We start from the raw sequence: 14415 nt of genomic DNA, 5'->3' as shown, positions 1-14415 counted from the left end.
GAGGGGAGACGAGCCACTTGTGCTCTCCTCTTGAGGCAGCTGTCTCCAACGGCCAACGGCCAATACGGCTCATTCCCTGCAAATGCGGCATGCCATGCCATGCCAGCCCGGCCAGGCCTCCCCTCCCGTTCTGGCGCCGGGAAGCGTGTGGTGCATGTGTCCAGGTGTGTGTGTGTGTGTGAACTGTGAGGTGTAAAGCATGAGATGAGAGGTTTCCCCTCCTCTCGCTCGCCCTCGCTGCTGCCGCTGGAGCAGGAAAGAACCCCCCAGATCCCCGTTCCATCCCATCCCATGCCGCTTGACTTGCACTCTGCCCAATGCTTCCCGCCAGACCCAAACCCTACCTACCTAACCTAGACGCCTGTCGTCCTATCTGTCAAGTTTTGTTCTTTTCAAGGTCGAACTCCCCCCTTTCCCTTTCGCTCTGAAATCGACAAATCTTCAGCCTTATTTCAATATTTTTTTGGTGCCGCATCGCATCTGTTTCGTCCATCCATCGGGGCCTGACGGAGCGGCCGGCCATTTCTGCGACCTCCCCCCGTGAGACTTGAACCCCACCAACCCCCCATCTGCTGCTGCGATCCTCTCGAGCTACAGTAGCCAACGGCAGACACAACAAACCACCAGCTTCGACAGCTCCTATAAATAACTTTTTCCCCCTGACCTGCAGACCTGAGCTTTCGCCGTGCGTCATTCGCATACTCAGACTGCACCAAGCCTGTCGCGTACCTGCGCAAGTCGATTCGAGATACCTACCGGTCCATCTAGATACGACCCATCGCCATGGAGCGCAGTCGCGGCGTCCCTGACGCCGAGCTGTTTCTAAGCAAACCCTCCGAGGAAGACTGCGACAGCCCGACCGTCGAGCCTCTGAGAATATTCAAGCCTCAGAGCCCCAAGCCGTCCTCTTCCGACCGCTTCAAGTACCCCGCCCCTCCGTCCGCCTCGGGCACCCCGTCCTCCTTCACCTCCAAGCCGACCTTTCCTCTGCCTCCCGGCGCCTCGAGCTCCGCCGCGCCTCTTCCGTATCCCGACGAAGAAGACCTCCGTCCTGGAAAACCGAGCAAGCCTACCATCACTGCCCCGAAGCGTTTTGGCTCCGACTACAATGATACTACCCCGCGCTTGAATGCCACCAGCCCTGTTGAGACCAAGAGCCCGACCCTCGCAGAGCGACGCGGCGCTGGTCCGCGGCCTCTGGGAGCTACTTCTCCAACAAGTCCTGGCGAGGAGGGTAACTTCTTTGCGAAGCCCTTGAACGCTCCTCAGCCCCAGCGCCCGGCCGCTTCTACGACGAACTACCCCTCTTACACCAAGAAGCCGTACTATCCTCCTCCCGTGGGCGCATCAAGCTCAACACCTCCTGCTCAGAGCTACGCTCCAAGGCCGCCTTCTCAGCCTCAGTCTCAGAGCTCTGAGCATCTCGACATGCCTGGCCAGAGCAACGTGAACAGGTTCGCTTCCACTGCCTCCACCTCTACCACACGCGCCAGCAGAGGTTCTCCACCCCCTCCCGAGACCCCGATCGTTGAGCCGGGAGTGATCCCTGGCGGTGGCATCGAGGCTCGATATGCTGCTTCTGGTATTTCGGGCACGGCAACTTTGACCGGCCTTCAGGCGCAACAAGTCCAAAACTCTGCTGCTTCTCAGAGATTGGCGCAATATGGCGGGGCACCACCGCCCGCGCGACCATGGACACCTACTGAGAACCCAGAGAACCAGCCTCATGGACCTCCCACAGTGTACCAGGGTATGAACCAAGTGGCGAGCCCTACTCAACCCACGTTCAGTCCTCCTCCTCAACAAGCGGTAAACGAGGGAGACCAGCCTGCCCTGCAGGTGAGCGTCTTGGAGCAAGACTTCGCACGCATGAATGCGAACGACCCTCCCCCAGCTTACTCGAGTGTCAACCCCGGAGGCAACTCGTCCTACCCCGCCGAGAAGCAGCGTCCGGCTCGGCAACGAGCAGACTCGCAGCCGTCTGTAGCCACATCTGTCGCACAATCTCCCCCAAAGAAGCCCGCAACGGCTGGTCCCGCGGCTGCAGGGCTTGCGTCGCCCGCTCTTCAAGGACATCCGGCTTTCGCCAATGATCCCCGACCAGAGCAGCAGAATGGATCTCCAGGACCGGCCCAACAGCCGCAAGCACAAGCACAAGCACAACCTGCGGCCACTCCGGTTGCGCAAACTGCACAAGTTCCTGCCAACTTTCAAAACGCTGGACCATCCTCACCCCCTCCGTTGCCCGAGGGCTGGATCGCTCATCTTGATCAAAACTCTGGTCAATACTACTACATTCATCTTGCCTCCCAGGCTACCCAGTGGGAGTTTCCCAAGGGGCCCAACCCGATCCAACATGAACAGGCGCCTCTGTCGCCTACGGCCTCGACATACGGCAATCCCCTCGCATCCCCCATGTTTGGCAAGCAGAGCATGGCGTCCCCAATGTTCCCTCCTCATACCCCTGGCTATGCTGAGAGCATCATGAGTGTCGCCGTATCGCAGACTCCCACTACCGCCGGCTTTTCTGGGCCTCCTCCCAGTGCCGGTGTTGACATGTACAAGATTCAGCCAACGAACGGCGTCTACTTTGGGCCGTATCTGCGCTACTGCAATATGGACATGGAGAAGGGGACGTGGTTGGGCAGTATCATGATCGTGACTGAAGCACCGCAGCCTCCTACGATCCATCTTCACTTGAGCGCCGACCTCTCTCCTAATCCGCGACAGTTGGTGCCGCACAATATCTACACTCATCAGCGCTGGTCGTTTTACAAGTACGATATTGAGTTGCCCATGAGCGAGAATAGCACCGAGAGATGGACTTATGCCGTGACGTCCCACCTAGGATGCACAAGATATGAGTTTGTCGTTGCCGGTCGTCACGAGAACGGCTGGCGCTTCATTGCACACTCCAACAACGACTTTGCTGCATCGACGTCTCAGAATGAGCGCTCTAAGCTAGGTGGTGTAGGCTTCATGTGGAAGGATGTGCTGCAAAAGAACGTGGATTGCGGAGGTTTCCACGTTCAGCTCGGCTTGGGTGACCAGATTTACGGTGACAGGTTATGGAAGGAGGTGCCTCTTCTGAAGCAGTGGCTGGCCATGAGCGGCAGAGATAACAGGAAAAACGCACAGTGGACTGCCCGCCATGAGGAGGACGTTTCGCATGCGTACTTCCACTACTACACCAGTCACTTTGACCAGCCGTACCTGAGAGAGGCCTTTGCTCAGATCCCTCACATTTTGCAGGTTGACGACCATGACATGTAAGTTTGTCGGTTCCAATTGTCTAGTTCGAAACTGACCTGCGCAGCTTTGACGGCTTCGGTTCGTACCCCGAGTACATGCAGGGCTCGCAGATGTTCAAGAACGTCGGCCGCATAGCCATCGAGATGTACCTACTTTTCCAGCACCACACGACCGTGGAGATTCTCCGCAACGTCAGCAATGACACGGACTTGTTCACAATCACCGGCCAGGGCTGGCACTTTGTGAAGTATCTTGGACCTGCTGTCGTTGTCGTTGGACCTGACTGCCGATCTGAGAGAAACCAGACCCGGGTCATGGCCGGCCCGACCTACCAAGGGCTTTTCCCCAAGGTCGCAACGCTACCTCCCAGCGTGCAGCACTGCATCTGGATGGTGTCAGTTCCTCTAGTCTACCCTCGTCTTGAGGCAGTTGAGAGCTTGGCCACTGCAGTTACTACTGGCAAGAAGGCGGTCAACATGTCATACAACTTGCTCGGCAAGGTCACCAGTTCAGTGGCCGGTGTTGTTGGTGGAAAGGAGGTCGTGGCACAGGGCTTCACGCAGGTAAAGAAGGCCGTCGGAAAGTCTGGTCTCATGGGCAATGTCCTCAACCAATTCGGAGAGATTGATCTCGCGGAGGTGTTGAAGGACATGTGGACTCACGAGTCGAAGGATCTGGAGAGGACGTACCTCATCAGGACCCTCCAGGGCATCGCACAACAGAAGGGAATTCGCATGACATTTATGTCAGGAGGTAAGCTAAATCCCTGCCTCACTCGTCAGCCAAAGCTAACTCCAATTCAGACGTCAACTGTGCGGGTGCAGGCTTGGTCCATGATCCCACTCATCCCAGCGACCACAAGACGATGTACCAAATCATCACGTCGCCCATTGTCGCCCAACCCGCCAGCAACTACATCTTGAAATTGCTCCACAACAACAAGAGCCTCTACGTCCCTCAGAACGGCCACAAGTCCAACCATGAGGTGTCAGACACCAAGGAGGACATGATGGAGATCTTCCACACCGACGCCAGCGGCTCAGCGCGCGAGCTCAAGAAGCTTATGGGCCGCAGAAACTACGTCGCCGTGGTCGCTTACGATCCGGAGGCCATCCCGGGTACTCAGTACGCAGCCAACCAGGCCAACGGCCAAGGCCTGACGAAGCTGAGCTTGGCCGTGGATTTCGTTGTGCAGGGCGACGGCGCTTTCACAGCGCCGACGAAGTATGGCCCGGTCATTGTGCCCCACCTAGGATAGAAGAGCGTGGATGTCGGAGGCTATTTTCTTGAATATTTTAATATTTTCACACCTTTCCAGGCGACTTCCAGAAACGATAAGGCATAAAGCGAGTGCTTGACGACCTGATGATATAAGCCTACATTTACTATCCATATTCCCAATTTACAAAATCTGAACTTCAAATCATCTGCTGCCCGGTGTGAAATTGATTCATGGTTGGGAAATTATCTACATCAAATTTCCTATGTTCATATGAACCGTCGCACACATGAGCCTGATTCTAGAGTCCTCAGACCAACAGCATCCAGATCGGACCTGTCTCAATACAGAGTCCGTATACGCAGGGGATCCACCTCCTCGCCGCAGTACCTGACCTAGCGCCTTGCAACACCGCACGGGCGTCAGTCATCCTTCCTCCCCTGCAGTAAAGCGGCCGCCAAAAGTTGTCACCCGCTTGTCTGGCATGAGCACCTCACCTACCCAGCTTCAGGACACGATGTCTGAATCTCAAGCTCTTTTGCGCCCTTGTGAACACGTTCCTGGCTTTGGTTTCTTATTAGTCTTCCGTGTTGGGTAAACCCGAACAGAGACCATCGTCATCGCCAATCGCAAGCACTTGCACTGCCACCCCATCTTGCGTACATCAAGTTTCAAAACAATGTCCAGCTTGGGTCCAGTCAAGAACACTCATCTCGTTTCGATGCCAATCCCTCACTTATGGCCAAGCTGTCCAGAACACAATCTCAAAGACAAGGACAGATCACCCCGAGGCTAATAAATGACTGAGATCTGTCAACTTGAGAACATGTTCACCATGCGATTGCTTACCAATGGTGCAAGCACATCATCAAATACCATGTTCAGCTTTGAAAGAGTCTCTGTGAACAAGATTTATTTAAACGTCCCTCCAAACCCAATTCACCACCCGGAAGATTTCTTGGTTCCCTGAGCTCAAAGCACCAATCACCTCTAAGTACCTACCCACCATCCAAGGAAGACCACTCCAGACCCTGAAAACGCACCCACCACAGCACTGCACCTGCCTGTGACCTTACCCCTGCCCCGCCATCTGAAAGTCGACCCCGCGCATACCCATCCACATCCCGAAAGGAAGCTCCAATCTCAACCCCTTTGCTTCTGACCGCCCTATGCAATTGTCTCTGCTGGCATAAGTAGATCCTTCCCAGACTTCTGCGACGTCACAAACGGCAAGCTCGAGCTTCACAACACATTTCACCACCCATCACCCACCGTCACAATGGCTACCTACCCCCCTCTCGAGGAGCGTCCCCTCAAGACGACCATCTGCCTCTTCGACGTCGACGAGACCCTCACTCCCGCCCGTCGCGTAAGCTCTGCCTTTCCCCCTTTCCGCCTCCAAACCCTCTAACCCTGGCCTCCAAACCAGCATGCCACCCCCGAGATGCTCGACCTCCTCGCCCGCCTCCGCCAAAAGTGCGCCATTGGCTACGTCGGCGGCTCCGACTTCAACAAGCAGCAGGAGCAGCTCGGCGACGCCCAGACCCCGGTCACCACCCTCTTCGACTTCTGCTTCTCCGAGAACGGCCTGACTGCCTTCAAGCTCGGCCAGCCGCTGCCCTCCAACAGCTTCATCAAGTACATTGGCGAGGACAACTACAAGGAGCTCGTCCGCTTCGCCCTCCACCACATCGCCGACCTCGACATCCCCGTCAAGCGCGGCACCTTCATCGAGTTCCGCAACGGCATGGTCAACATCTCCCCCGTCGGCCGTAACGCCTCCAACGACGAGCGCAAGGCCTTCGAGGACTACGACAAGATCCACAACGTCCGCCGCGACTTCGTCGCCAAGCTGCGCGAGAAGTTTGGCCACCTCGGCCTCACCTTCTCCATTGGCGGCATGATCTCCTTCGACGTCTTCCCCACCGGTTGGGACAAGACGTACTGCCTGCGCCACCTCGAGAGCGAGGCCAAGAAGGAGGGCGGCATCACCTACGACACGATCCACTTCTTTGGCGACAAGACGCACGAGGGCGGCAACGACTACGAGATCTACACCGACAACCGCACCATCGGACACGCCGTCAGCGGCCCCGAGGAGACCATGCGCATTGTCAAGGAGCTCTTCGACTTGTGAAGCGTGCGAGAGGACAGCAGGCTGTGACGGAGATACTGGTACTGAATGGGGGGTGGGTGGTTTCCAACCAAAAAGGAGAGATGATACCAAGACCAGATGGTTTTGCGGATGCGCAATTGCCTTGACGGGGAGATAGACAGAGATCCCTTACGAACTGAATTTAGAGCAAATAAAAACAATCAAGTGCTGAAGATATGGGCAACGCCCGAAAATGCGAATACGGTGGAACTCTACCGGCCCAAGTCGAGCCCGATTCTCGGTGGGTGAAGTATGTTTCTCTGGGCTCCCGACTCGCTCACTTGTTAAGGGGCTAGAATGCTCAAAGTCTTAATCGCTCCGAATTGTAACTTGCTAACATTAAAAACTCTAGCCCATGGATATCATAATTGCCAGTCCCCTACTCCGAGCATAACCCTTTTTTTGGTCCCTGTAAGCCACTCTATCGTTTATGTCGTCCATTCCGGAATCATTTCATTACATAGCAATACAGAAAATTGAGCCTTGCATCACCCCAGGAGGACACTTCAGTGCCGCTGGCTCTTCGGCAGAGGGTGGATCCACGAGACCAACAGGTTGACCCCGATGTGGATGCACCCAATGACCCAGAATCCCTTTGCGTAGTTGGTGCCATTGTCCATGAAGCGGAAGATGATGGCGAAGATGACGCCACCAAGGTTGCCGCCGGCGCCCGTGACACCGCTCACGATACCGTTCGCGTAGCCGTGGACATGCGGGATCAGGCCAAAGTTGGCGCCGTTGCCCGCCTCATGGAATACGGCCATCAGGAAGACGAGCCCGAACATGGTCGCCTCGTCGTGCGGGTTCAGCAGGCCGATGAGCAGCAGCAGCGCGCCGGTGAGCACGCCGCAGACGGTGATCCACGCCTTCTTGAGCCAGAGGTTCTGGCCGCCGTAGCGGTAGAGCAGGTCCGAGACGACGCCGCCGGCCGGGCGGGTGATCACGTTGAGGAAGCCGAACATGGCGGCCCAGTTGCTGGCGCCGGTCTGACCGAGCGCGGGGAAGTTCTTGAGGTAGTAGGAGGAGAGAACGGCGTTGACGGCCAGCTCGCCGCCGAAGGAGCAGCCGTAGGTGGCGATGTGGAAGATTGTCTGCGGGGAGAGGACGACGGACATGGCCTCCTTGAAGGTGGGGTTGACGACCGTGTCGCCGCGCGCGGTCTCGACCATCTCGTCGCGGGAGAGGCGCACCTCGTGGTCGCCGAGAACGCCGTGCTGCCCGTTCTTGTTGCTGCTGTGGTTGCTGCGCTTCTCCTCGTCGGAGACCATCGAGCCCGCCGCCGTTTCCTTGCGGTCTGCGATGCCGCCGGGGACGTCGACGACGTCAGGGCTCGCGTCGACGACACCGTGGGACTGCAGGTTCTCCTGGGCGTGGAGATGGCGGTCGGCCCACTTGCCGGTTGGGGTGTCCTCACACAGCAGGAGGAGGCCCAGGCCGCAGGCGAGGAGGCAGATGACGGGGACGATGAAGGTCAGGCGCCACGCCTGGCCGGGAGAGTAGCCCCGCGCGTGGACGAAGGAGTCGTAGACGGCCGGCATGACGAAGTACGTGATGCCGCCGCCGGCGTTGCCCCAGCCGCCGGCCAGGGCGTTGGCAGTGCCGACGACGTTTTTATCGAAGAACCCGGTGCACCAGACCTGGCAGGGGACGAAGGTCGCGCCGAGGACGCCGATGAAGAAGCGGCTGATGTAGAGGCCCGTGGCGTCCTTGACGAGGGGGGCGAGGCCGATGGGGATGCTGCCGATGAGCAGGAGGGAGCCGAAGACGATGCGGGAGCCGAAGCGGTCGCACGCGGGGCCGGCAATGAGGCGCATGAAGAGTGTTGCGACGAGAGAGACAATGTTTGAGTTGGCGACTTGGGCGGTGGTCAGGTTGAGGTCCTTCTTGATGGTGACTGTGAGGAGGGGCGGGAAGGTGTACCAGGCCCAGAACTGGACGCGGGCGTGTTAGCAGGCGGAAATCAAGCAGACGGTCGTGTGTATACTCACGGCAATCATGAAGCCAAGCCAAGAGAAGTGAAAGGCGCGCGCGTATACATTGAAGATGTTGAAGACCGGGATGCTGCGGGCTTTGCGGTTGATGGGGTTCACCTCAGGTGCCCTCCAGAGAATGGAAAGTTCCATGGTGAGAGGTTCGGTCGATCCGTCCGGAGTCGACGTGGTATGACGTGGGGTCTTGGGCAAAGTCCTTCTTTTTCGTGTAAGCGGGCTGGCTTTGAGCTGGAATCCAGGCGCTTGGTGCCTCAAGGTTACCCTGTCGTGGACTGTTATCGTGTTACTGTCGTTGAGTGCTTAAATACAGGTAAACAGATCATGTATTCGGCCGGAGATTGTCCTGGATTTATATGGGCGTCCTCATTTGTGTAGCATAGTGTTCAGCAGAGAGGAGGTGGTTGAAGCATCTCCGGAGAGACACCACGCTAATCCCAATGGACGTCTGCCGCGAACGCTCCCTTGCTCTCTGTGTCTGTGGAGGTGCAGGGGAAATGGGGGTGTGAAAAAGAGTGTGATGGAGGTGTGTCGATGGGACGGGAGGCGGGCCAAGCCTAAGAGCCAGGAGGGACCAGCGGCGTGGGAGCCTTAAGAGCGGGCTCACTCGTCGATCTCCCTGATAAGACTTTCTTGCCGGGAAGAGAGCGGAAATGTCGAATTCTTTGCTGTAATGTAGGTAGTCTGAGGCGTCAGGGTGGTTTCTCAAGCCAAAGTGCTGGGTTTGCGCGATACTTCGATCCGCTCAGTCGTGAAAATCGAAGTCGAGGCCCAAATAGCAGCACTCTTCAATACCAGGCTGTGTCGTAGAAAAATCTTGTCTCGGAACACAGCAAGCTGATGTCTTGATAAGACAAGAACGGGAAGTCAAGCTGAGGAACTGTCTATCGCGAGCCTGCGGGTAGATGAGCTATTCCCCAGGTTTTCCCCTCAACAGGATGACGCGCTGTCTACCCGAGGTAACAATGCCGTGGCCTATGCAGAGAACTTCGCAGCAAGTCTATGCATCAAGATAACGAAGGCCCGAATGAGAGAACCCACGGGCCAAGCAAGAGAGTCCGACACTAGGTTCACGCCTTGTCTTGACGGATACAGCCTTTGCCTGTCCGGGGTGGTCAGTAGAGTGCTTTCCAGGAGAAATGATTGGACGGAGCCCTCAAGGGACTGGGAGTAATTGAGCCAAACGGAATCTTACGAGCTTATTGCTTATCTCTGGAGGCTCTCGAGAGGCGCTCAAGATGCGGTCGGGACGGGTGAGCCAGGCCCCACCCCTGGCATCCAAGAGATAAGAAAGTGACTCTGATAGCTGACTGGCGAGTGCTTAAACCTTTGGTGTCGATCTCCGCGGACCTTTCGTCGTGGCATGTGTCTAGGGACAGATGGGAGTTGAGCCGAATGATGCTGCCATGATTACGATGACTGTCTGTAGGTAGGCCAAGTTGAAGTGAGTGAGAAAGAGAGGAACTTATCTAGTGGGGTTCTTGGCGACGATGATAAACTTTCAAGCACTGGCTTAGCCTCCCTACAATCTAGACCAATAGTTGGTCGGATTGTGACAAAGACAGACGCTGGTGCTTTAACGATTGGCAGCTTGACCAAAATACATCAGGCTTGGCAACAGACGCAACTGTCCTATCTTCTCATGAATATATCATACGCCTGGTGTAGTACGAAACGGAATCTCTCGTCATTCTCCATTGTCGCAGAAGATTGGCAAAGATTTCATGCTGATCCTGCATCAACTGCCGTGTACCCTCTCCCGGTCCGCCTTTGGTGTAATTGGACGGCCTGCGATTGGGCAATGCTGCGGTCCCTTTCAGCTTCCCCCTTTCTGGATGCTGTCATTCCCCAGAGAGGACCCCGAGCTAAGCTCGCAATGAGGTGGACGAAAATTGGGGTGACCGAGTCTTTGGCTGCAATTAGGGAGTCGGTCAAGATAAGACACAGATAGCGGAGCCAAGGAGACCCCTGGCCGCAGAGAACACCCACTGTTCGCAAGAAAGTCTGCCCATGGCTTATGTCATCACTCTGCCCCCACGCTAATGACCCGCTTGTCTGGTCCAGGTGTTTCCCCATCCCGTCGCCGCGTGCATCCCCGGCCTCCCGGACCCGTGCCGTGACGGGGTCTAGACTTTCTCTGCCATCCGACCACATCTCCCGTCCCAAGCTGTGTTGTCTTCAAATTAACAGCAGTTCAAAATCAAAGAAGATTCATCTAGATGGTCGTCATCGATACATCCATCATGCCCGTTATCAGTTGCAGGCTTTCAGATGGTCGTTTCCAACCTCCACCCTAACGCGGCGTTGCGGACCCTTTTCGCCATTTCGCACGTGTAAGTCAAGCTCCGCGGAGATGCTTCATCAGAGATAACGACAAGACAGCCGCAACCTTCAACAACAGATGATGGCCCAAGCGCCATCCGACTTATCTTCAACGTCCACGGCTATCAATTGGTATTTGAGATGAGAGCTGTTCACTAGGCTTTGGGTCGCTGAAGTAGCCTGAAAGTACTCGAACTAGTATTGTGAGTTGCTTTCCCGACGGGAATGAGCATTGTTTGTAGATCTGGGCCTTCATCACCAGAAAGGAAGCATTTGAGGCTTCCGATAAGGCCCTGAAAGAACTCTCTGGCTGCCCCTGGCCATGGATTGCACAAGTCTGCCAGGGTCTCTTTGCAGCGGCCCGCCCTTATCCTCTGATTGCGGATGAGTAGTGCACTCCAGAAGGGCCTACAGCGCTTCAGTCGACTTCGTTGCCTGCGTTTCTGGCATATCTTGGCATAGGGCCAAGAAACAGTGGCCTTGTCATAGCCGGATCAATAGGTCTGGGCAGCAGCGCCGACGCAAGAACGCATCATTCGATCGCGCAAACTCATCCAGAGAATACTCGCGCTACCAGCTATCATTCTTGCGGCCTGAAAAGTATCGAGACAGGTTCGGAGACTTGGCGTGGGCGAGACGCGCAAAATGTCGCCACAGCACGCATCTGAACCCGTACGATTACCATCGCGACCGAACAAGTGGATCGTATTTTGCATCTCCGGTTCTCCTGGAAGCTCGTATCTACGCCCAACGACAGGCTTCAGCGCCCAGCTGGGTCTCCAAGGTCAAAAGATATCGAAACTTCAACAGCAGCTTGATACCGCAGCTGATCGATAGCTTGAGCTCGTCTCGAATGATCTTTACTTCATTCAATATGCTCACGAGATCGACTGTATCGCGTGTTGCTGATTGAGGCAAATCACGAATGACACAGACACTGACACATTCGTTAGCCGAGTATTATGCCTGGTTATACAAGTCTTCGCTTGACATCACGGCCTGTCCGGCGATAAAAGGCGTTGTCGCTGGTAGTACGGCGTCGAAGGTACTTACTGACCGTGACCGCCTACGACGAACGCAACCCATGACTGCCCTTGTACTCGAGCACACAATTGTTTTCGTACTCGGTCTCGAGATTTGGCGGATATTCAAAAGCGACATTTTGCCCGGCACGACAAGATTTGCAAAGGCAAGATGGCGTAGAGCATGACTGTTGTTGCGTGAGTCTGCCTGGCACCAGGCATGCCACGTGCACACCTTTCAGAGCACGAAATATCACCCAAAGCCTGTGATTGTTCAATGTTAGGTGAGCTCAGACTTCTGTGGAGCATTGGCCTTACCCTGAGATGGCCGTTTCATTTAGGCTACAGAACATCGTAACAGTGTTTTGGTTCTACACATGACATAGTCTCATCAACAGTATCACTGAAATCACATCGTCAAAATGGTCTTACTACTACAAAACTCCGTGACGAGCCAGACCATGACGCAAACTCTCGTTAGTAGTTTCACGATGACGTCTCTGAGCATTTCGGGTCACGTTACAGCAAAAGCGTCAACCGCCTAGTTTCTCATGAGAGAGTAGGACCAACACAAGAAGGAGTATCGGCTGCTTTGCTGACCATCGTAACAGCAAGGAAAGCCAGGTGCGACCCCTTACCAACACAGAATACAGAAGCTGCGAGTATACACCGGCTAGTGCTTGAGTACTGGTGCAATTTGATCAACATCTGACCATGCCCAGTATTTTCGTGCTTAGAATGACGGAGACGTGATTTTATCTTGCTCTTCTAAGCAAACACAGTATGAAACCTCCGCAGGGGTAATTCGGCGGTGTTGTCGGCCATCACAATTCGGTGGACTACGCCATCGAACTCTCCACTGACGGTATCATTCATTCAGCTTGGAAGTGTCCCCGACCGGATAATCTACCAGCGTCACCTCTCTCACCTCGTGAATCCTTCCTCACCTCGGCCGACATTCATTATTGGCTTTGCGTTCACAGCTTATTGTACACTCATAGGCCAACTCTTCACATACCGGCTTACATCTAAAGTTCATCTGAAGGAACGATTCATCCATCTCTCAGTATGACAGAATAGTGACTCGTGGCTACTAGCATCAGTAAGATTCGTGCTTGGAATTCGAGCTCGTCGCTCATGACATCCGCGTGTGACGTCGATGTCACCCGAGAAAGACCATGGACTATTTCGTCAGTGTTCAGACTACAGGTAAACAACTCACCTCGTCTAGTTTGAAGGGCAATTTACTCTTGACTTCACCTACGATCCGGCGAACGAGAACCTCAAATCGCCATCCGGAACGAAGCAGTCTCGCCAAACCCACGAGACCTTTCACCAACACCAGAGTCGGCCACCCCAGATCAACATTCACAACCCTTTGCAGCACCCAGCTACGCATTTGGAAAATTCCGCTTCCCAAGACCAAAATCCACAGCACTACAAACGCCGCCACTCATCACTGCCAGACTCGCACAAGCCGCCCTAGGAGACCCGCTGAAGCCAGTGGACCAGCCCAACCGACCTTAGCCAGCCTACCACCAACCCGTCTTAATCCACTCTTCCGCCTCGGTCGTCAACACAAAACAAGCTGGGTTCAGTCGCCCGGCTAGCTCAATCGGTAGAGCGTGAGACTCTTAATCTCAAGGTTGTGGGTTCGACCCCCACGTCGGGCTCAATTCCCGTCAGCGATTGGCACTCAGTTTCATTTTTTGCAAGTTTCGCTTCCATTTTTGCCGTTTGTTTGGCTCATATTATGCGCACATGCTCTGCATATCGCCAGATTGATCGGGCGTCTTCACATATAGCTCGCGTGCCTCTTTTCCGCTTGAAGATGTGCGTGGTAAATTAGGGCTGGCTGGGTAAGGTGAATGGCACCTGGTTGAAGAATGAGCTTATTCGGTGGGTCTCACTTTGTCTGCGATTGTCTGACCGTCACATTGATTCAGCGTTCATCTCTCTGAGGACTGGGCTAGATAAGTATGTCCTGGGGATGGGGGATACAGAAGCGCATCGACTTAGGATTGAATTGAAACGGAACAAAAAGCGTTCTATGTATAGTGCACTGGATGATGTCCGCTTACCAAGTTGCCCGCAACTTGGAACAACCAGCTCTCGTCGACCTGTGTATGTATACTACTTCAGTGTCAATGATGACATGGATTGATGGTGCAGACGTTCCATCGGCAATGGGAGGGTACGGCGGAACCATGGAGCGTTATGTTCATCCTCCACATCGCCTCGGACTCTCATTACATGTAGTCCAACGAAGGACCAAATCTTCTGCTTCCGCTACCGTCTTCGTCGTCGGCGCAGTCTGCTACCGTTGTCTAGTGTAGTTGTCTGCCGTCGCCTGGCATTGTCGTCGTCTGTGAAGGTCATCTCTCAGTCCCAAGCGTGTTTAATCACGCTGGACTTTGGATCATGTAAACACAGGCAACAGGGCGATGTCTCGAGCGT

The 14415-nt window shown here is 55.1% G+C and overlaps 4 protein-coding genes across 4 annotated transcripts; 2 read left to right on the top strand and 2 right to left on the bottom strand.

Annotated features, from left to right (window-relative positions):
* Positions 1 to 783: 783 nt before the first annotated feature.
* Positions 784 to 4510, top strand: CGCS363_v000809 (Uncharacterized protein; the record flags this gene model as incomplete). The annotated part of the gene is made up of 3 exons (XM_036632658.1): positions 784 to 3269; positions 3317 to 4005; positions 4056 to 4510. 3 exons carry the CDS (start codon positions 784 to 786, stop codon positions 4508 to 4510), a joined length of 3630 nt encoding a protein of 1209 aa, XP_036502612.1.
* Positions 4511 to 5750: 1240 nt separating this feature from the next.
* Positions 5751 to 6608, top strand: pmm1 (Phosphomannomutase; the record flags this gene model as incomplete). Its single annotated transcript, XM_036632657.1, has 2 exons — positions 5751 to 5840; positions 5901 to 6608. The coding sequence occupies 2 exons, from the start codon at positions 5751 to 5753 to the stop codon at positions 6606 to 6608; spliced, it is 798 nt and encodes a 265-aa protein (XP_036502611.1).
* A 524-nt stretch (positions 6609 to 7132) lies between these two features.
* crnA (Nitrate transporter) lies at positions 7133 to 8749 on the bottom strand (the record flags this gene model as incomplete). The annotated part of the gene is made up of 2 exons (XM_036632656.1): positions 7133 to 8557; positions 8615 to 8749. The coding sequence occupies 2 exons, from the start codon at positions 8747 to 8749 to the stop codon at positions 7133 to 7135; spliced, it is 1560 nt and encodes a 519-aa protein (XP_036502614.1).
* Positions 8750 to 9524: 775 nt separating this feature from the next.
* On the bottom strand, positions 9525 to 10459 carry CGCS363_v000806 (uncharacterized protein; the record flags this gene model as incomplete). The annotated part of the gene is made up of 4 exons (XM_036632655.1): positions 9525 to 9589; positions 9656 to 9716; positions 9810 to 9885; positions 10368 to 10459. The coding sequence occupies 4 exons, from the start codon at positions 10457 to 10459 to the stop codon at positions 9525 to 9527; spliced, it is 294 nt and encodes a 97-aa protein (XP_036502613.1).
* Between the last annotated feature and the right edge of the window lie 3956 nt (positions 10460 to 14415).

This window comes from Colletotrichum siamense (assembly GCF_013390195.1).
Source record: "Colletotrichum siamense strain Cg363 chromosome Unknown KSG_Cg363_contig01, whole genome shotgun sequence".
In the NCBI taxonomy this organism is placed as follows: Eukaryota; Fungi; Ascomycota; class Sordariomycetes; order Glomerellales; family Glomerellaceae; genus Colletotrichum; species Colletotrichum siamense.
The sequence above is the reverse complement of the archived record's forward strand: the minus strand, read 5'-3'. Positions and strand labels throughout refer to the sequence as shown.